The sequence below is a fragment of the Panthera tigris genome, chromosome D2 (genome assembly GCF_018350195.1).
Source record: "Panthera tigris isolate Pti1 chromosome D2, P.tigris_Pti1_mat1.1, whole genome shotgun sequence".
In the NCBI taxonomy this organism is placed as follows: Eukaryota; Metazoa; Chordata; class Mammalia; order Carnivora; family Felidae; genus Panthera; species Panthera tigris.
Genome location: NC_056670.1, coordinates 29,831,186 through 29,852,859, shown reverse-complemented (window position 1 = coordinate 29,852,859; position 21,674 = coordinate 29,831,186). Strand labels below are relative to the sequence as shown.

Below are 21,674 nucleotides of genomic sequence, written 5' to 3'. Positions count from 1 at the left end.
GCTGTGAAGGCTAGAGAAAGAGTCCCTTACAGGGAGACCTCCCTGCGGGCCAGCACAGCTCTGGAAGCGGTTCAAACCCTTTCATCGGGACCGGCCCGTGGGCGGTCATGGCCTGCCTACCTGGGCGCTGAAGAAATTTTAAAATAAGAGGAAATCACCTCACCCTCCAGAAGGCACAGGCAGTGGTCTCCATGGCCCCCTCCCAGGTGGGGCATTTTCCGGCCCCTTCCCTGTATGCCTATCTCCCGCCGTCTGTGTAAACTCCCAACGCTACGGGAGGGTCACAGCCTCTAGCCCACCTGAGCGATTCAGCAATCTTCAGACGGTCACACTTTTACTCTTTCCTGAAGCATGATACGCACACGTGGAAAAGCGCACACATCCTTTAGGCGCAGAGTTCACGGATTCTCAAAGGCTCGCCCGCCTGTGTCACCAGCACCCAGACGCCTCCCTCACGTCCCCTGCGGTCGCTGCCACCACCTAACCCCACAAGGGCAGTCGGCAGCCACTCTGACTTCCAGCACTCTGGATTCGTTGTGCTGTTTTTCTGTCACACATAAATGCAACAAGGACATGTTCTTTCACTTGACATTATGTGTCAGAGAATCGTCCGGGCTGAGGTGTGCCTTTAGAGGCCATTCGCTCTCACTGCTGCATAGGATTCTGTGGTATGAACACACCACAATTTGTTCAGTGGGTTTTCGTTTTAGTTTGTCTGCTCCACAACACATTGCCTGGGGTGAACACACGCATCTTAGAATCCACTGGAAAGAACACAGAACGCTGTTTCCCTAGCCTCTGTATGAATACTGTCCATGATGGAAGGCTCACCACCTCTAAGCCAACCTTTTAGGATCAAATACCTCCCCTTGTCTCAAATGTATCCAGAATCAGGGTGGCTGGGTGGCTCAGTCGGTCAAGCATCCAACTCTTGATTTCAGCTCAGGTCATGATCTCACGGTTCAAGAGTTCGAAACCCATGTCGGGCACACTGATAGCGTAGAGCCTGCTTGGAATTCTCTCTCTCTCTCTCTCTCTCTCTCTCTCTCTCTGCCCCTCCCCTGCTCCCTCTCTCTCTCTCTCACACACGCGCACACACACACACTAAATGAATAAGCTTTAAAAAAATAAATAAATAAAATACAATGCATCCAGAATTGAATATAATGTTTCATATGTGTTCTGAACACAGGAAAGCTTAGTGGAATGAAGAACCTCCCTTTTCCTTAGCTCTATACCTTCACTAATGTAATCAAAGTATACATACGCTCTTTGGGGCACCATGCCACAGTCTAGGTCACCCTCTGTCTTTTTCACATGGCTGTTATTACACTAGACCTCCCTCACGTACAGGATTGACACAGCTACAGAGCTTCTAGAAGGCCAGAAGAAGGCAGTGTTGGCAGAGCTAACCACATGGTCACAGGAAGCAACCCCAGCCCGTGTACCCAGACAAGGCTATCTTCCCAAAGGCTTTCCTTGCAGGGATATCCTCGAGAGGGGGCCAGAAGTCATTATTCCTATTCCCCAACTTCCCCCAGATGCTCCCGACCTAGCTCTAAATTCTGACTTTCCTGCCAGTGTAAAGGAAAACCTGCCGATTCTGATCTAGGAGCCTCTCTGACCCTGAGTCACTATTACTCAGACGATGGCTGCAGCCAGTGAGTCCGACTAAAGAGACACATGACCACCTTCCCTGGAGAAGCCCAGCTAAGCTTCCTGCGACCTACATTTCCAAGTAATATAAACCCATTCCTAAGTCCGTCAGCAAGCCCCGCGTCATCAGCTGTCACAAGCTCCAGGCCCCCCTGTGGCCCTGAACCGAGAGGGCTGGGAGAGAGGAAGGCAGGCTGCAGGCAGGAAGGAGCAGGGAGAACGCAGGCTGCAGGAACGGATTCGCACGGGGGAGGCGCTGTAACCAGCTCCCAGATCCAAACAGAACACAGCCACCCCCAAGGGCTCTGTCGAGAAGGAAACGCCGCGGTTGTGAAACGCCCACAGTTCCAGGAGCCACAAGCCTGCTCAAAGAGACAGGAAGCCACCGCCACACTAAGTATGCTTGTGACCAACCAGGCGGGGAAGTTACCCGGCCTCGCTGGGCTCAAAATTTCAGGGTCTAAAAAGCACTATTTTCCCCCTCCTAACAACACGATCATGATTTTAAAAATCCCCACACGGAAATTCAGTTTCTCCAGTTGAAAATGGCAAACAATGACTAAAACAAGAATTTAAACATTTATCATTCAAAATTCCCAAAGCTAAGTGATGTTTTAAGAAAGGCTGCATTTATGCTTCCAGACTTACTAAGCTTAAAGCTGAACTGAGCCTTTGGCATACCGTGTGTGTGTGTGTGTGTGTGTGTGTGTGTGTGTGTGTGTGTGTGCATGGAGAGGAGGGGGAGAAAAAGATAAAGCAAATCTGGATGAGGGCATATAGGGGAGCTCTTTGTGCTTATCTTAAAACTTTTCTATACGTTTACTATTATTCTAGATAAAAGTGTAAAACTCTATTTAAATTCCTGCACATTACAGAACGTGGGATCACAGCCCCACGAATTCAGGACTGTTCACAGACTGTGAGTCCGGGCACAGTGGGGCCCCTGGCGGCCTCCACCCTCCAGGCTGGTCAGAGATCAGAAAAATGGGCCCCTACTACTTATTTCTAACTTCAAACCAAACTTCTGGAGGAGAATTTCCTGTTTCATCCCTATTCTCAACTGCCAACCTTCTTCTTCATCCCCTGGGCCCTCCTCCTTGCCCACAGCCCTCACGTTTCCTCACCATCAAAAACTCTCGATAAAGACAATAAAGACAAGACCCAGCCTGAGGGTGTTCCACGTTGCTAAAACAGAAACATCTGGAGCCGGACTGCCTGGGTCTATCACTTATGAGCTGTGTGACCCAAGGGGCTGGTCACTTAACATCTGAGCCTCAGTTTTCTCATCTGTACAATGGGGAGAATGATGACATCTGCCCCAGAGGGTCACTGCGATGGCTAAAGGAGTCATTCCACGCAAAGTGCTTACAGCAGGGATGTGAACCTAACGAGCATCACGGAAGTATTGCTGTAAGAACACACGACTGTTACCACCATTATCACCATTCTCGTCACCTCTTCTTTGCAGACCGTTTGAAAGGGGAAGAGGAAGAGACAGACAGCAGGAAACAAAGTGATCCTGGAGCTGAGAAGACGGAGACAGAGGCTGGGAGAGAGGAGGTCCTGCGGGCGCCGGAAGAAGGAAGTCACTGGGCAACTGAATATAGCCAGTGGGCACCCTCTTGACAAGCCCTGCTCCTCAAAGGTCAAGTCACACAGCACCAGGAATGTCTTGGCCCAGGGAGAGAGTCCTGATGGTGAGGACACCAAGCAGATGCGGCTCGACCCCGGGACGTGGGGAACAGACAGTAAGAGGTGGGTGCTTGTCGCCAAGCGCAAAGAGCAGGACCCAAGGCGGGGCTGCGGGCCACCGGCACAAAGGAATAATGAGCAGCCACTGGGCGGGGTTTGGGGACCCAGCAGCTGGCAGCCCTCAGGCCCACCTCGGACGAATGGGCCAGTCTGTGCGGCCTAGTAGGGGAGGCACGGGCAGGGGAACCTCCAGGCACGGCCATCCGGTGAGTGATACACTCATTTCAGTGGCCGGCTGAGCAGCGGTTCATCTCTTCTGGCGTCTTCTTCAATGCTCTCCCTGACATGGTCGGACAAGCTCTGACCCCAAACCCCCAGGAGCCGGTCAAGGGCTGGGATTAGCCCTTTTCTCTCAGACCAAAAATAAAACACAACAAAAAAAACGGCAGGCAGCTTGCTCTAGGACCCACCCGCGTTAATTCAGAAACAACACGGTCAAGAGGAGTCAAGAGGAGAAGGCTCCTGGGTCTCATCTCAAAGTCCAGCTCAGAACAAATGGGTTTTCTGGAGAACTTAGTCATGAACCTTGACGTGAACACACCCTTCCTAAAGCAAATATTTGGCAAGCTTTGAATACATATCCTGGGCAGCAGCCATGACTCAGAAGGCAAGCAATAGGCTGCAGGAGCCAGTATATCTACAGGCCCGTGGCAGGAGCGGCTCCCGGGAACAGGCTAACGGGACACCGAATGACGGAAAACCGTGACCACGGGGTCCTCGGTGAGCTAGGCCCCACCACTCACCGCAACCAGACAGACGGGACACGGGGAACGGGCCCTTCTGATCATGCCCACAGCCCCTTTGCCAGCTAAGGAAGGCAGCCCTTCCCAGGGGGCCCCATGAAAAGGAGGGGCCTCAGGTATCAAATGTGAGGGAAGGGGGTGGTGACATTCTGTACCAAGGACTCTTTAGGAGGCTATTAAATCAGGTAGCCAGGAGCCCCTGACTAGCCCTGGGGCCACGAACTCAAATGCCTGCTGCCGCACAAGGTGACAGCCACACCCGGGGAGGCCTGGGCCCCTGGTGAGCTGGGTGAGGAGGCCAACGCCTTGGAAGAAGGGGCGTTTTCACCCATGGGCTCTGCTAAACCTGCGCTGGGGAGCCAACCCCAGGATCCTTAGAGAATGAACACATTTACCCACAGAGCTGCCGGGCTCCCTCCTCACACCTTCCACACTGTGCAAGTCCCAGTGACCCTCTCCCAGCCACCAGTTTACCCAGATGGTGGACTCTCTTTAGGTGGTCACACCCTTCCACCCAAGAGCCCCTCTCCACGTGAATCTACAAGGGACTCCTTCCAGGAACTCAGATACCAATGCTTGGGGGTCTGGCTCCTGCATGGGAGCGCACTGGGGCTGATGGGAAGGGAGAGGGGACCCACCTGGCTTCCACTGCCGTGCACGATGTTCTCCGGGGTGTCATAAATCTCGGACTCCATGTGAACATTCTGGTTTTGCTCATGATTCACTTGCACCCTCAGAATTCGAAAGGAAGACCCGCCAAGATCCAGGGCAATGAAATCTCCCTTTTCTGTTTAGGGAGACAACAGGTATCGCATCAGGTTCACGTCACAGGCAGACCCCGCACTTTTGCCAGCTTCTCGACAGGGTCTGCATCCCCCATGCAAACCTCATCCAACCACTGCCCTGGCTGGAAAGTGGGCCAGGGAAACCCTCCCAGCCTGGCATGCAGCAGGCCAGCTCCACGCAGAGGAACGCAAGTGCTGAGCTCTGTACAAAGCCTCGCTCCAGCTTCTCTAATTCCCTATCCTTCCTCCCAGACAGCACTGTTACCTATAAAATAAAAATAAAAACATGGGGCGCCTGGGTGGCTCAGTCAGTTAAGCATCCGACTTCAGCTCATGTCATGGTTCATGAGTTCGAGCCCCACGTCGGGCTCCGCGCTGTCAGCACGGGGCTTGGGATTCTCTCTCTCTCTCTCTCTCTCAAAATAAACTTAAAAAGAATTTTTTAATTAAAAAAAAAATAAAAACAGCATTTCAACTCAGAGAAAACCCCACATCTGAAGTCCACCCCATGCCTTGAGTTCCTTCCACGTTACGGAGTTCACACCTCCACTTATTCCCCTGGGGGATTTTTTTTTTTTTAATTGTGGTAAAATGCACGCAACATAAAATTTACCACTGCAACCATCCTTAAGTAGCATTAAATACAACGTTGTGCAACCATCACCTCCATCCATCTCCAAAACTTTTCATCACCCCTAACAGGGTCCTGAAGCTCTAGAACCATTAAACAGTCACTCCCCACTCCCCATCCCCTAGCCCCTGGTCACCACCTCTCTACCGTCTGTCACTACAGATTTGCCTCGTCTAAAGATCTCACAGAAGTGCAATCACACAATACTTGTCCTTTTGTGTCCAGCTTATTTCGCTCTGCATAGTGTCTCAAAGGTTCATTTTGTAACAGGTGTCAGAGTTTCCTGCCTTTCTGAGGCTGACATTCCATTGTATGTAGCTACGTTTGTTTATCCATTCACCCGGCAGTGGACATTTGTATTGTTTCTACCCAGGGAATGTTTTTAGCAACTTCGTCACTTAAGAGTAACTGGCTTGATATAGTTACATCCCTCAGGTCCGATGTGTGCAGTAACTTGTGTGTGCCTGTCTTACAGATGATAAGACTGTGCACTGAGGCCACCAGACAGCAGCAAGGGAGGTGGCATGGGAAGGGTCACAAACCATTAAGCCACCATCTAACTTTCTCTACCCTGTTTCTCATTAGTAATTCTCACACACGCTTCCAAAATATCGGTTAAAATCTGTTAATTTTATTACGGATCCCCACTGTCCTAATGTATATTACACCGGGGGGACAGCCACCCCTGCCAACCTGAGCCCCACTGGTCCCCTAAAGTCTCAATCCTATAGCAGTATAAATACAAGGCTGCTTGGGATCTCATTTTCCTAGGGAAGCATCCATAATACTCCATTTTTAGGTAACAACACTATGGAGATATAAATCACCTTACAATCCACCCACTTAAAGTATGCAATTCAATGGTTTTTATATTTTTTAATGTTTATTTATTTTTAAGACAGACAGAGAGTGAGCAAGGGAGGAGCAGAGAGGGAGACACAGAATCTCAAGTAGGCTCCAGGCTCTGAGCTGTCAGCACAAAGCCTGATGCGGGGCTTGAACTCACAAAATGCAAGATCATGGCCTGAGCTGAAGTTGGACATTTAACCGACTGAGCCACCCAGGCGCCCTTTCAATGTTTTTTTAGTATATCCAATTATACAACCATTGCCACAAACCAGTTTTAGAATGCTTTCATCACCTCAAAAAGAAAATCCTTTACTGCTTCTCAAGCAAGCCCCTCTCTCCCCATTGTCCTAAACAACCATTAATCTACACTCTGCCTCCACAGATTTGTCTTTTCTGGGCAGTTCCTGCAAATGGAATCCCCACAGTAGGTGGCCTCTTGTGACCAGCCTCTTACACTTAGCAAAACATTTCTAAGGTTCATCATGTTGTCACATGGCCAAATAATAATCCACCGTATGGATGTACCTCATTTCATTTACCCATTTGTCTGTTGATGGGGTTGTTTCTACCTTTTGGCTATCATGAATAACACTGCCATGAATATTTCCGCACGAGTTCTTGTGTGGCCCTGTCTTTATCTCCTTTGGGTATACACCTAGAAGAAGGGTTGCTCTGTCAAATGTTTACCTTTCTGAGGAACCATCACTGGTTTCCGAAGCAGGTCCACCAGCTTCCATCCCACCAGTGATACGTGATGTTTCCAATTTCTCTACATCCTCAATACTAATTATCATCTTATTTTATTTTGACTTGCATGTCCCTGGCTAATGACAACGAGCACCTTTTTTTCAGGTGCTTCTTGGCCATTTTCCACCTTCTTTGGAGAAATATCTATTCAGATCCCCTGGCTTGTTTGAAAACTTGGGTTGTCTTTTAAGTGTTGAGTTGTAAGAGTTCTTCATGTTCTAGACGTGAGCACTATCAGATACATGACTTGTAAATATGTTCTCTCGTTCTGTGGGTTGTCTTTTCACTTTTTTGATGGTGACTTATGAAGCATAAAAGTTGTTCCTTTTAACAAAGTACAACGTATCTATTTTCTTTTGTTGGTTGTGCTTTTGTGGTCATATCTGAGAAGCCACTGCCAAATCCAGGGTCACGGAGATTCGCAACTAGGTTTTCTGCTAAGAGTTTTACAGTTTCAGCTCTTAAATGTAGGGATTTGACCCATTTTGAGTTGATTTTTCTCTACAGTGTGAGGTAGGGATCCAAGCTACTTCTTTTACATGTGGATATCCAGTTGTCCCAGTGCCATTTGCTGAAAAGATTGTTCTTTCCTTCATTAAACAGTCTTGGCACCTTTGTCAAAGATCAAGAGACCAAAAAAGGGTTTCTGAACTCTCAATTCTTTTTTTTTCCCCAATTTTGAGACATAAATGACATACTGCACTCTCGATTCTGATCCACTGATCTACTACCCTGTGTCAGTACCACGGTGTTGTGATTAACGTGGCTTTGTAATAAAATCTGAAACCTGGAAGTAAAAGTCCTCCAACTTGGTTCTTTTTCAAGATTGTTTTGGCTATTCTGGGTCCCTTGGGGTTTTTTATTTTATTTTTTAAGGTAATAGTTAAAAAAAAAAAAAAAAGCTTGTATTTGATGCACGTTTGTATCTGGTTCCAGCAACCTGTAAGCTGACACGCTGCTCTATTTCTGGAACGTAGAACAGTGTCTGACACACGGTAAGAGCTCAACAAATACTTGGACTAATGCGGCTGGGAAAGGAGTCAATGAACGAACCAAATGGTTGAATTTTCACCATTCTTACCCTTCCAAGTTCCTGGAGGGAAAAACCTGGGCTTCTGTGCGTCTATCCATGGCACCCAGGGGAGCTCAATAAATGCTTGGTAGCTGCTTGATCATGGGGGTTGGTGGCCCAGTCATCCATTCATTCATTCATTCACTCAAGGCACCCCTGCTTATTGTTCATCAAGCACAAAGCAGTGATGCGCCACTGGTTGGCCGGTTTCTCAAATAACAGAATTACGGAGAATTATTCGTCTATATCATACAATTCATCCATTTTCTTTTTTTTTTTAAGTTTTTGTTTTCATTCCAGTTCTTTACAAGTCACCTGTTTTAAAGTGTAGAATTCAGTGGTTTTTAGTATATTTACAGAGTTGTGCAACCATCACCACCATCTAATTTTAGAACATTTTCAGCATCCCCAAAACAAACTCTGTACCCACGAGCAGTCACTCTCCACTTCCTGCCAACCCGTCTTATCCACCAACAACCATGAATCTGCTGTCTGCCTCTACAGATGTCCCTACTCTGGACATTTCATATCAACAGGTGGTCTCTGGTCGATGCTCCTTTCACCTACTACACATGACTTGCTTTCAAGGCTCAACTGTGTTGCAGCAGGTATCAGCACCTCATCCCTTTCTATGACTGAATTATAGTCCATAATGTGAATATACCACACGATGCCACTGGTCTTAAACTGCTTCTATGGTCCAAAGGCAGCTTCTACGGTCCAAAAGCAGGTCCCAAGGGAGAATGTGGGAAGTAGGGGGTCACAGATTTGTAGGGAATTCTGACCCTGACTTTGTGGGTTGTTCAAATCAGTTTACAATTTCCTTTGCTTCTTCTTCTTTTTTTTTTTTTAAGGTTTTATTTTTAAGTGATGTCTACACCCACCATGGGGCTCGAACTTACAACCCCGAGATCAAGAGTCACGCGCTCTACCTACTGAACCAGCCAGGTGCCCCTGTTTATAGAGTTGTCTTACAGCTCCCATCAGAACCCTAACCCCCATGGTGCTCACTGCTACCCAGTTAAAAAAAACTGGCTCCAGCATGAGGTAGCTCCTCCCTGGAGGATGCATCACTAGAATATCGAAAGTACTTTATTTTAGCCTCAGTTAACATGCATCGAGCCTTTCCGCACTCCAGATGTTAAGCGCTTCATACGCATCGTTTTAAACTCCCTCAAGCCTATGCGGTGGGTACCGCTGTGATATCCCCATTTTGCAGGTAAGCAAGTAAAGGCTGGGAGGGGTTAGGCGATTAGCCCGAGCACCCAGCCGGTAAGCGGCAGAGCCAGCACGTGAATCCAAAGCTCAGATTCATAACTATTGGTTCAAACCGCCTGCTGGACAGACCTCGTGGACGAGGATCCCCACGGCTGACGACAGTGGAGTGAGGCTTTAGCACGGTAAGAATGGCTACCTTTCTTGCTGGGGTTCCTCAACATCCATGAATCCTTGCAGCTTTTGGTTTTGTTCTGCTTTGTTCTTACACGGATTTTTACATCGTAACTTACAAAAAGAAATAGCATGACCAATTTTTCGGTCGCTGGCCTGGTCAAAAGTCTCATTTTCAGCTGACTCAGAGTCCTAAGTGAAAGCAGGTTCTTGCGCTCAAGTTCCAGGTGTCTGTGGGGGGGGGCTCCTGTTTATTGGTGTCAGTGTCAACACAGCAGGTAAGAGCTCTGAGCCCCTGATGCAGGAAGGGGTCAGGTTTCAGGCAGCAGCTCTGCAGGACCCAGACCTGAAGCTTTTCAAGCAGGATAAGTGAAAATGACCTTGCTGCTGCCGATAAGATAATCCGGGAGGAATCTGGTCTTAGGGCACATAGGGCTGGGCCCCACTTCTGCAGCTCTGCCCCATCCCAGCCTCCCGCGGTGGTCTGTCCACCCCAGCTCTCAACAAGCACAGGTCAACAGGGCCCCAGGAGGTTAGGGTCAGAGACGGCAACCAGAAAAGGTGGCCTTGAGATGTCAAGCCAACACTCAATACTGGACACTCAGCACACCTGCAAGCGGGAGTCGACAGATTCAGTTGGGGGGGGGGGAGCAGGGGGGGTGGCCTTTCTCTGAAGGCAGTTTACAAGGGGTCATTGTCAAGCCCAGTGCAGTTCCCGATCCTTCCCTGAGCATGACCCCGGTTCCAGGGTGTGTTTATGATCGCTAAAACAAATGGCAGCTGGCACCTCCTTCTGTAAATCATATTTGCAGCTCAGGCGACACGGGACAAATATTAACTCATCTTCTCGGTGGATGGAGAAGGAAGCTCCAACCCATCCAGCTGAACGACCTGCTCGCGGTTACCCCTTTGGCAAGGCCAGAGCCCCTCCCTTTCCTCGGCGGCTCATATACTTGCAAATATATTTGACGCCCATTATCTTTTATGTGTCTATGTCTTATCTTCCTCAGTTGGATGATCAGCAACTTGAAGCCAAGGGCAATACTGAACAGGCTAACTTCCTTCCCCCAGTGCTAAGTCTTGCACACAGCAGGCCACCAGCGTTTGCTGCTAGTTCAAAAGAACTGCCTGGGTCAAATGCATGTCTGTTTGGTCCTATTCTCTGCCAGACAAAAGACACCCCGGAAAGACTGCATCAGCCGGGAAGGGCCTTCCCAAAGAACTCTTACAAAGTTACTTAGGAGATGGCAACCGTGTTAAGGAGGACGAGGACCCACTGTTAACGCTCATGGTGGTTTGCAGTTTCCAAAGCACTTCCACTTGATCCTCCACAGCCCTGTGAGGCAGGGAAAGGAGGCTTATCGTGCCCATTTTACAGATGAGGAAACAGGAGGCTTAAAGAAGTTGACTCCTCGAAGGTCAGACAGATAGGAAGCAGCAGAGCCAGAGATTAATCCAGGGTTCTGGACTTTTCCCCCTCTTTAATTTCAAGTTCAGCTTCTTTTCTTTTTTTTTTTTTTTTTAATGTTTATTTTCTATTTTTGAGAGAGAGACAGAGTGCGCGCACGCACACGAGTGAGAGAGGGGCCGAGAGAGAGGGAGACACAGAATCCGAAGCGGGCTCCAGGCTCTGAGCTGTCAGCACAGAGCCAGACGCGGGACTCGAACCCAGGAACTGTGAGACCATGACCTGAGCCGAAGTCGGACGCTTAACAGACTGAGCCACCCAGGTGCTCCAGTTCAGCTTCTTTTTATAGCACCGGGCTTCACTCCAACTACCTCTTCAAATCTTGGGCCTCAACCTTACTTCCTGCCCCTGCTGCCTCCTACCTGCAACTTCTTCCCACACTTCCCATTCCCACTGAACCCAGGAGAACCACTCTTCCAGAGAAGGCTCATTAAACAAAGCATCTGAAGGGTCCCCTGGCAACTCTCCACTTTATAATGACTGCCATTATTCCCCGCATATCATGGGAAACAAACATGGGGACAGATGTCTCTCTCGAGCCCAGGCCTGCACTGGATGGAGAACAGGGCAAACAGAAACCCCATCTTCATGCAATGCCCACCTTTGCCCTGCCGAACAAATTGAGCCTGTACGTGAGATACAAGGGCTTTCCCTCCTGGTCTGCAATCCAGCTACTTGATGGGAGTTCTACACCTTTATCAAAAACCCACCAGAATGCTACACATGCAGATTTCACAGAGGGAGAGAGTTTCTGAGATGATCCAATCCTCTTTCCAGAGAAGGGAACAGAGACAGAAAGCTAAGCAACGGCCCAAATGCCATGGGAACAGAGAGAGTAGTTTCTTTCCTTTGACCAGAGAGTAGTCCTATGTATACCTGGGGGTCCAAAAAATTAACTGTGAACACACCACAAATCAAAGATTTTCTAACTTATCCTTTGGGTAAAGAGCCTGCTTGGAACCAGGAGGCAGAAAGAGGGAAATATATTCAGTTCAATTTACCCTCAAAAGCCTTGCAATCAAATTGGTATTTTTCCAGTATCCTTACTAATAAATAAGAAGAGAAAAAGGGGAGGTTTCATGAACGAGACACAGAATGAGCCAGGTCTTCTGAGGGAAGCTAGACACAGAGGGCCAGCTATCCCCGGGACTCGCAGCTCTGAAAAGGGACTTCTGTTTAGCTAAGCCACCAAAGTAAAAAGGCTCCAACAATATCTTCCTTCTTTTAAAAACAAATTTTTTTTCAATGTTTATTTTTATTTTTGAGACAGAGAAAGACAGAGCATGAATGGGGGAGGGGCAGAGAGAGAGGGAGAGACAGAATCGAAAGTGGGCTCCAGGCTCTGAGCCATCAGCACAGAGCCCAACGCGGGGCTCGTACCCATCGACTGTGAGATTACGACCTGAGCTGAAGTCGGACGCTCAACCGACTGAGCCACCCAGGCGCCCCAGGATCTTCCTTCTTTTATTTATTATTCATACCTTTTCTATTCCAGAAAGGATACGCGGCAGCTGAAAGCCACTTTAGGGTTTAAAAAAAAAAAAAAATTAATGTATAGATTACTGAAGAGGAATTAAAGAAAAACCACTGCCCATAAAAAGTGTCCAAAGGAGAAACAAATAATAAAAATGTGTCGATACATTTCCAAAAAATCAGCAGAGTTTCGAGACACTGCGTCCAGTCCCCCAGGGTCAAGGTCAGCAGGAAAAGGAAAGGTTTGTTTCTCCCTTTGACTTGGAAGTCACATCACCCTGAACAGGCAGGGGTGTCTCTCCACCTCGCTGAGTCCAATTTATCCCTCAGTGGTTTGGGATTACCGCTAATTCTGTCGCTGGCTAATTATACAGATGAAGCAGTGATTAACATTTAAAAAGGGAACAGCGCCGTGGTTTACTATCCAGGAGACCCGCTTTCTGGCTACTCCAGGGGACCTCCTGGTTCTTGGTTGATAAAGGACTGCAAGGGAGGTGACAGCGGAGCACTTCTGTCACAAAGGGGCAAGGAGTGGACTGGGGTCAGGTACGCGAGGCCTTGGCATCAATGTCAATGCCTGTGTGGGGCTGTGGGGTCCGTTCCAAAGGCAGTGTGGGCCCCGGGGCATACGAACTGAGCCCAACCATGAATAGAAGATACAGTTATAAGGAGAAAGGCTACAGGATGTGTTAGGGCTGCACTGTGTCCTCCAAAAAGATACACCGAAGCGCTAACCCTTAGGACCCGGAAATGAGACCTGATTTGGAAACAAGGTCTTTGCAGATGTAATCAGGTTAAGATGAGGTCCTTAGTGTGGGGCCTAATCTGACCGGGATCCCTGTAAGAGGAAAATGCCATGCAGTGCCACAGGCAGGGACTGGAGAGGCACGGCTGCCAGCCCAGGACTTGCAGGTCTGCTCGAAGGACCGCCTGCCACCAGCAGAAGCCAGAAGACAAGGGGTGGGGGCAGGGCTGGACGGGTGAGGCAGGGAGAGGTGCTGAGTGCAAATGGGCAGACGCAGGCCCCGCACAGGAAGGGGGGCCTCGTCCCTCAGGACTTTGGTTTCACCTCCTCGTCCTTCGGTTAGCACTTCTCAGAGGCCCTAAACAGTTGGCCCCATCCACACTGGAGAACAGAGAGACTCAAAGGGAGGTATGGGGCCCAGGCTGCTGGTTCCCGTGAACAAACCCCAGGACTGCATCCTCCCACGTGGCATACTACCTACCACACGTGTCATCGCGCTTAGGACACTGCCGTCAGACGCATCATTGTTTTACGCAGCACGAAGAAAGAATGAACACCGCCAATAATGCTTTCTAAGTTGCAACGACAGCACAACGCACCGCTGGTTTCAGAGACATTCAAATTAAAAAGTGTCTCAAGACAGATGAAATATGGAAGAGAAGATCAAAGGTGAGGGGGAAAGGCAGGTAAGCCAGGTTAAACAGATTGCTTTCCTGCAGGACTGCTCAGGGCCTTAAGCGTCTTGGCAACCGTTAGGAGTGTCTGAGAGAGGCCTGCACGGTGTTTTTCCCACCCGAGTCTGAATTCTGGGCCTTATTTTGAAAAGTCGCTGATGGGGGCAAACGGCTAGATCTTGAGCATAGCTGGATCACCCTTTAAAGACCCTCCAGTCCGGAAATGGTTTCTGAAAGGGTGAGGGAGAGCACTGCCTGCTGACATTCGGTCCAGGAATGACATATGGTCCTTGGATATGTTAGCCCTGGGCCAGTCACATGGGATCAGGTGCCCTGCGGGCATCAGGTATCCTTCTGAGCTCTCCCAAGCACAGTCAGAGCAGCAGCCCTCGGGGACTGCCCACACCCCCGTTACCTCCCCTCCCTCTTCTTTGAGCTGGAAGCAGGCACAGCCATGCCTCTCCCACAGAACTCCACTAACCCTGGAAAGGCTCAATGCTCCCAGATGTGGGTGCCATCCGGAGCTGGGAGAAAGCAGGAGCGAACCACAAAGCCAGAGCTGTCAGAACAAAACCCAGGGCCTACCACGGTCCCATCACTGAGGACCAGAATTTCTTCAGTCATTATTTAAAGGTCAAAACTGCTGGTACCAACACCTCAAGGAAAACAAGAAGACGGAGGTGGAACGGGATTCAAATAGGAAACGCAAGAGATCCGAATGCCAATGTGTACAGGAAGCAAGCCCCACCTGTGGCCACAGAGCAGAGTACCTGCCCTTCATCAGCAGCCGAATCTCATTCGGGACTTCTAAAGAGCCCTGCAGGCACAGGGGGCCTTTCCCACTGTGCCGAGTCTGCTCCGACAAGCTGTGCACCTGCCCGTCCTTTGTGAACAGCAACAGCAGCTTTCCTCACATCCACGTTGCAGGCTGCGTACTAGAGGCTCCAAATCGAGGCTTTCAATTCGCCTCCAGGGGCGCCTGGGTGGCTCAGTCAGTTAAGCGTCCGACTTCAGCTCAGGTCATGGTCTCGCGGTCTGTGAGTTCGAGCCCCGCGTCGGGCTCTGTGCTGACAGCTCGGAGCCTGGAGCCTGCTTCGGATTCTGTGTCTCCCTCTCTCTCTGCCCCTCCCCCACTCACAGTCTCTCTCTCCTTCAAAAATAAAAAATAACATCAAAAAAAAAAAAAATTCGCCTCCAGAGCAGGGCAGAAACAGCAGGCGTGTGTGAGGACCATGGTCTCGGGGTGTGTACTCACAACCCCCAGAGAAACTTGACTTCCCCACAATCTCTCTCCCTCTCTCGTACACAGGAGGTAAGCCCCAGACTAGAGCACAGAACACCACTCAGAGAAGGATTCCCATGGGTGTGCCAAGCTGGGCCAGACCCAGCACCCGCCCCTGCCAGACAGAACAGCCTCCACCGAGCATGCCAAGCTGTGCCCTCCCAGCCTCCACTCTGCCAAGCACAGGAGTTAAGGCCACTGCTCCGGGGAAGGGGTACTGACAATCCACAGGGAGCTCCCAACTCCCCCTTGTGGGACATGAACCACACAGATGCACACTGACAGGGGAATTTTTTCCTTCAGTTCTACCTCCCCTCGACACTTCTCTGCTTTAGGGGCTCCCTTGATTTAGCATCTAGAAAAATTTTTTAGATGGGGACTTGAATCTCCCCACCTGGCCACTGGGATTGCTACTTCTCTGAAGGGAGGTCTTGGTGCCCTGATGAAGAGATTTTCCTAAAACAAACTCTTTATTTGTTCTGGAGCCTTTCATGTTCTAGAGACATAAAAGCAACCCACACAGCATCTGTAAGATCCACATACACTACGCCTTCCTATCATAAGCCACTAGACTGTCAGTCCAACGAGGGCAGGCAGGCCAGCCTTGTCCAACCACGGTATCCCCAGTGCCTGGCACATGGTAGGTAGGCATACGTTAGATGGATGGATGGACAGATGGATGGATGGATGAACGGATGGATGGGAGAACAGACGGAGGAATGAACGAATGAATTCATTAATGAACGACCGAGTGAAGGAGTAAATGAATGAACAATTGAATAAAAGTAGGAAGGATGTCTTCACAGAGAATTCAGCCCTCACAGCCCAATCTCTGGGTGAGAGACTCACCTGAACCATCAGGAATAGACCTTACAAACGTTGGCAACATCTTCACTGTGGCTGTTGGATTAAAATCCCGGGAGAGGCCATTCTTCATCTCCTTCTTGAACCGAGTCATGATATCTATCAGCGTTTCGTCGGAGAGCCGCATGGCATAGAGATACTTGTCAATCTGGGGGGAGGATGAGAAGGAAGGAGAGTGAGGTCAAGGCTGAGGCACCCGCTTGTCTAAGACAATCCAGATCCCACAAACTCTGACCACATGATGGGAAGTCATTCAAATGCCATCAGCCATGTTGCTCAGAGAAGTCCTGCAAATGCACTGAGCCCCAGGTCTTCCTCCACATGACTCCTTCCCTCTGTGAAAAGTGGCTGGCCCGTCCTCAAATGGATAGTAGTGTCACAGAGATTAAGAACGAGGGTGCCAGAGCCAGCCACACAGGGTTCAAATCCCAGCACCATCACTGAACGGCTGTGTGAATTTCCATTTCCTCAACTGAAAAACTGAGATGATAAATAGAGCCTCGCTCACAGACGTGAGTTTTAAGATCAGATGAAATGGAGGTGCTGTGTTCTGAGAACACAGAGGATGCCCAGTAAACATCAGCTGTTGGCGTTAATGGGGGACAGTGGTGCTGGTGGGTTTCCTTGGGCATGATTTCTAGGTAGGTGGAAACAGAGGCCAAAGGGCTGGAATCCTTCAGGACATGGGGCAGCAAGCCCAGAGCAGAGAGACCTCAACCCCACCATCCCCAGCAGGTATGGAGACAACCCGCAGGCTCCCATGCCCATGGGCCAGGGCCAACGTGACCATATGCCCAAGTCCTTTCAAGTACTGACCCAACCTGCTGCCCTTCCTGGGCTCCCCATTCTCCTCAAAGTTACAAAGCTCCTAACCTCACGCTCCTTGAAGTGTCTGTCACCGGTTGTTCTTCCTTCATAATACCTTCCCATTTATTCCCTCAAAAAGTATTTATCGGGCACCTCTGATGTCCTCAGCTCTAAGTCGCCTTATCCCACCATTCATTCTTTCGGTGACTCTTTGGCAATACGAAGCCCTGACAGCCATGTGTCTGGACTCATTCCTGATTCCTGATTCCTCAGTCACTCACCATAATGGTTTTCCATCCTCAGTCTCCCTCCCTCCCAACCCATCCTGTATGCCACTGCCACATCCACCTTCTTGAAATGCGACCCTGGTTGATTCATTCTTTTGCTCAAAGCTTTGCAATGTCCTCCCACGTCCAAGGCATCCAACACTCTCCAGGTGTGGCTGCATGCTCTCTCAGCTCTGGCCTAAACACCTCCACCATTCCTGGTGGGTCCCTGGGCTTTCCCACTGCAAAGCCCTTTCTTCTCTTCCCAGCTATCTAAATCTCACCTATCCTTCCAGGTGCAGATCAAATCTCAGCTCCTCCGGCAGATGTTGGGGTTCCTCGGACTGGCGAGAACCCCTCCCTCGGCACTGATCTCTCTGCAGAGCATAGCCTGGACCCTAGCTTTCTGCACCTGTCGCCTTTACAGCGTCTGCTCCATTCACCTTGACCTCCCAGTGCCTTGCACGCAGCCTTGCACACAGAAGGCTTCCGGTGGGTGGAGAGACGAGATTTATGACCCAGTGAGGCTGAAAAGACCTTGACGCTTATTTGTTTCTGAGAATGGCATCTCGTGCTCACTTTGCAGGGTGGCTGGAAACGTCCTGACTCAAGGACATGGAGTCCCCAGCCCTAGGTCATTTCTGCATATTTTGGGCCTGGACAGCCTTCTTCTCACTCTGGTCTCCCTGCCTTGTTCTCCCCCAAGCCCTGCCTGTCTCCTGCCTCACGAACAATCAGGACATTGGCAGGAGTCCCCCAGTGTCCTCCGCGGCCAGAGACAACCCTGCCCCCACCCCCACGCCCAAGCTCTTCTACAGCAACCACTTTCTCCTTTCCCCTTTGTGATACAGCAATGCAGGTCGGAGCAATCAGAAACCACAGAGAGCTAAAGTAGAAATTGCCAGAATCCCGGCCCTAGGAGGAGACACACTCTGTTCTAGCCTCAAGGCTGGCACCGGATCGGCAGTCCTTGCTGTCACGGCACCCACAGTCTGGAGGGGGAGAGGCAGTCACGATACAAGTGTGTGTGAGCGGCCACAGGAGCACTGAGGGAGGCTACTGAGAAGGCTTCCCGGAGGCGTGATGTCGGAGTGTGCACCCAGGCACAATCAAGGGCACGTGTGCAGGCTAAAGGCAAGGGAGGGGGATTCGTGCAAGGCACAGAAATAAATTCAGTGTGGATCGAGCACAGTGTAAAAAGTGAGGCAACTAGAAAAACTGTCAGGAGCTGAACTGTGCAGGATCTTATAAAGCACGTTAACAAACTTAGACTTGATCCCACAGCACAGCGAGCCTTGGGATGACTTCAACGAGTACTCAGCAATGAGATTTGTGTCTCCGAGAGATCAGGCTGTCTGCCGGGGAGAGAATGGGTGAGCGGGAGCAAGACCGTGCAATAATCAATAATCGTTACATTGCTACCCGAGCATTTGGGACACGCTTCAACTCTCACATTCCTCCCCCTACATGGTGTTTACTGATGTGTCCACCTCCTCTGCTAAAACACGTGAGTTCCCTAGGGAAAGGAACTCACCCAGTTGCCTGGCACAAAAGAGGAACGTAATGAATGCTAAATGCTAGAATGATACTTTAGACTTATATTATGGCCCACGGTATAACGAGCACGTTCATATCCAAGAATGTCATTTAACCTGCAAAGCAACCCTATCAGGGAGACATTCTTTTTTTTTCTCTTGCCCCAATTTCAGTTTAAATTCTACTTAGTTATCATACGGTACAATATTGGTATCAGGGGTAGAATTCAGGGATTCATCACTTAACGTGCAACGCCCAGTGCTCATCCCAACAAGCGCCCTCCTCAACGCCCATCACGCGTCTAGCCCATCCCCCACCACCTCCCTCTATCAACCCTCAGTTCTCCATCATTAAGAGTTTCTTATGGTCTATTTCCCCCTCTTTTTTCCCCCTCCCATATGTTCATCAAGTTCTGTTTCTTAAATTGCTCAGATGAGTGAAATCCCATGGTATTTGTCTTTCTCTGACTTATTTCACTTTTAACGTCATACACTAGCTCCATCCATGTCGTTGCAAACGGCAAGACTTCATTCTTTTTGATGGCTGAGTACAATATTCCATTGTGTGTATACACCACATCTTCTGTATCCATTTGAGGGAGACATTCTTAAGCCCTATTTCACAGATGAAGAAACGGAGGCTCCAAAAAGCAAAGTGACTGGTTCAAAGACACAGCCAAGAGTCAGCTCTCATAACTAACTGCAAGTCAACCACTCTTCCCTATAATCATCCCCCATCCCTTGGGAAAGACCAGTTCCCCTAGTCTGTGGAAGGCAAGCCCAAGCGAAGTTGCTGAGGTTTTCCAGCCGGACAGGAAGAAGCTTCTACAAACGGCAGGGCTCTCTGCAACTCCACAGCCATCCTGCCTCCGGACTCCAAGTGCAGTTCAGCACAAGGACACTGATCTGAGAATCCAGATGTTTTAGGACGGTCCCGCCAAACCCAGAAAGAGCCCAGAAGCTCAAAGGAGGAAGCAGGCTAGGGACACGGAAGACAAGCCAGCTCCCAAGCATCAGAAGAGAGAGGGCTTTTCTCCTCTGGTTCAAGTTCATGAATCATATGTGGGACAACCCCTCTCAAAAGAGATGTGGAAACTGGGCCAAAAAGAAGGTACTATTTAGGGTGGAGCTGGTACTGAGCTTGTAGCCTCCCAGGTCTCATGTGAGTGACACTATGCCAAGGGAAGCCCTTTCCCTTGGTCCCCGTTGGTCCTCGTGAGCTCAAGGGGGGCCTTTGAACCAGCATAGATCCTGGGGCCGGGGGCAGGCTGGCCAGGCACCGGCCACACGGCCCGGCCGGGGAACACGGGGGCAGGACTCAGCAGGGCCACACCACGTGGACTGGGGCCCTTTACACAGCCCAGGAAGCACACGTCAACAGACACCTGCGGGATATTCCCTGGGGCCCAGACTGCCCAGCACCTCCCTGAACAGGGGGCCTGTTCCCCTCGTTCAGACCAGCCCTGCCTGGCGGCTGGCTGGGCTGCCCCTGCCCACCTGGGGAAGAGGCCGAGAATGGGTAGTGGGGAGAAGGAGGGAGGGAGGGTGTCAGGTCGAGCTCGGTGGGGCCGCGCTCTGCACAAGAGCCAGTAAGAGAGCTGCTTTTCTCAGGCGGGGCCAGAAGCCCAGGAGGAGAAGAGGGCAGAGACGTGTGGACTTGGAAAGGGGCAACTTCTGGCCCTGGGGGGTTTGGCCAGAGTCTGTGGTCTTTTCAACTTTTCTATTTCCATCCCCTCTACACAGCCTCTCCAGATCTTTCCTCTCCTCCTTGCCCCTCTCCTGCTCACTTCCACTTCCACAAAGCCTCCCTCTTCCTTTAGGATGCCGCCTCCAAAGTGGTGTCGCTTTGCTGCTCTGGCCAAATCCAGGGGCCCAAGGAATCCCCCCTGTGCCTCCAACCCCCTCCCCTACATTTTGGTGACGGGAGGACACAGCACAGAACCTCTTCTGGAGGCCACAAGCTGCAAGCCTCAGCCGTCGGAACGTGTGTCACAGGCCAGAGGCTCCCAGGAATCCGTGACAGGAACCCTTGGGCCCCCTGGGGGCTACTCTCACACGTGGTATCTGATGCACGCATGCAAGACTCCAGTCAAACTGGGAAGGAACTGGGGCAGGGGGAGTGGGAATGCCAGGATCCCAGACACCACGCGGTGGGCTGGGTCCTGCAGACGTTAGGCCAACACTGACAAGGACCCCCGTCCAGACCGCAGGCACCTTCCACCATCTCCTGAAGGGAAGGTGCCCTAATAGGGTGCAAATACTTGTCCTGGATTATCCTTCATGTAGACCAAGAAGCCTGAAGCTCTCAGCAGCTCCAGAAGCTGGAAATGCGGCAGAGGCAGGAACAGAGGCCAGAAGAGAGAATTCGGCCTTTAGCAAGCCCCTCCGGCCCGGTGCTGTCCGGCTAAGGAAAGAACCCAGTGGCCCCTCACTGGGCTAAACTCAAACATCTCTGTGCCTGACCTCAGCCCCACCTCTGCTCCCAAAAGAACATGCCCAAAAAAACAATTCAAGACCAGACATGCCCAAGTGAACAGGCCCTCATACCAGGAGGCACGGTAACCCCCGGTGACCCGGGTATTCTGACCCCCTGTGGAAGGTGGTATGGCCATGGAAATTTTTCACCCCTTCTCTCGTCTACTCTCCCACAAGAACCAAGCACAAGGCAGAGTAACAAGTGTGACTGAAGGTGCCCAGCAGAGGTCCGTAAAATGAACTTTCTGGGGCGCCTCAGTGGCTCAGTCGGTTAAGCGTCCAACTCTTGGTTTCAGCTCAGGTCATGACTCACGGGCTCGTGAGTTCAAGCCCCACATTGGGTTCCATGCTGACAGTACAGAGCCTGCTTGAGACTCTCTCCCTCTTTCTCCCTCTCTCTCTGCCCCTCCCCTGCTCATTCTCTCTCTCTCTCTCTCAAAATAAATGCATAGACTTAAAAA

The 21,674-nt window shown here is 50.4% G+C and overlaps 1 protein-coding gene across 2 annotated transcripts in view; it reads right to left on the bottom strand.

Annotated features, from left to right (window-relative positions):
* The window catches only part of HK1 (hexokinase 1), an 88,927-nt gene that overhangs the window by 33,995 nt on the left and 33,258 nt on the right, over nt 1-21,674 (bottom strand). For both annotated transcript variants that reach the window (XM_007095743.2, XM_042959773.1), the window contains 2 exons: nt 16,116-16,278; nt 4,790-4,938 (listed from right to left, as the gene is read on the bottom strand). In XM_007095743.2, coding sequence (XP_007095805.1) covers nt 4,790-4,938; nt 16,116-16,278 — 312 coding nt within the window. The remainder of the gene's footprint in view (nt 1-4,789; nt 4,939-16,115; nt 16,279-21,674) is intronic.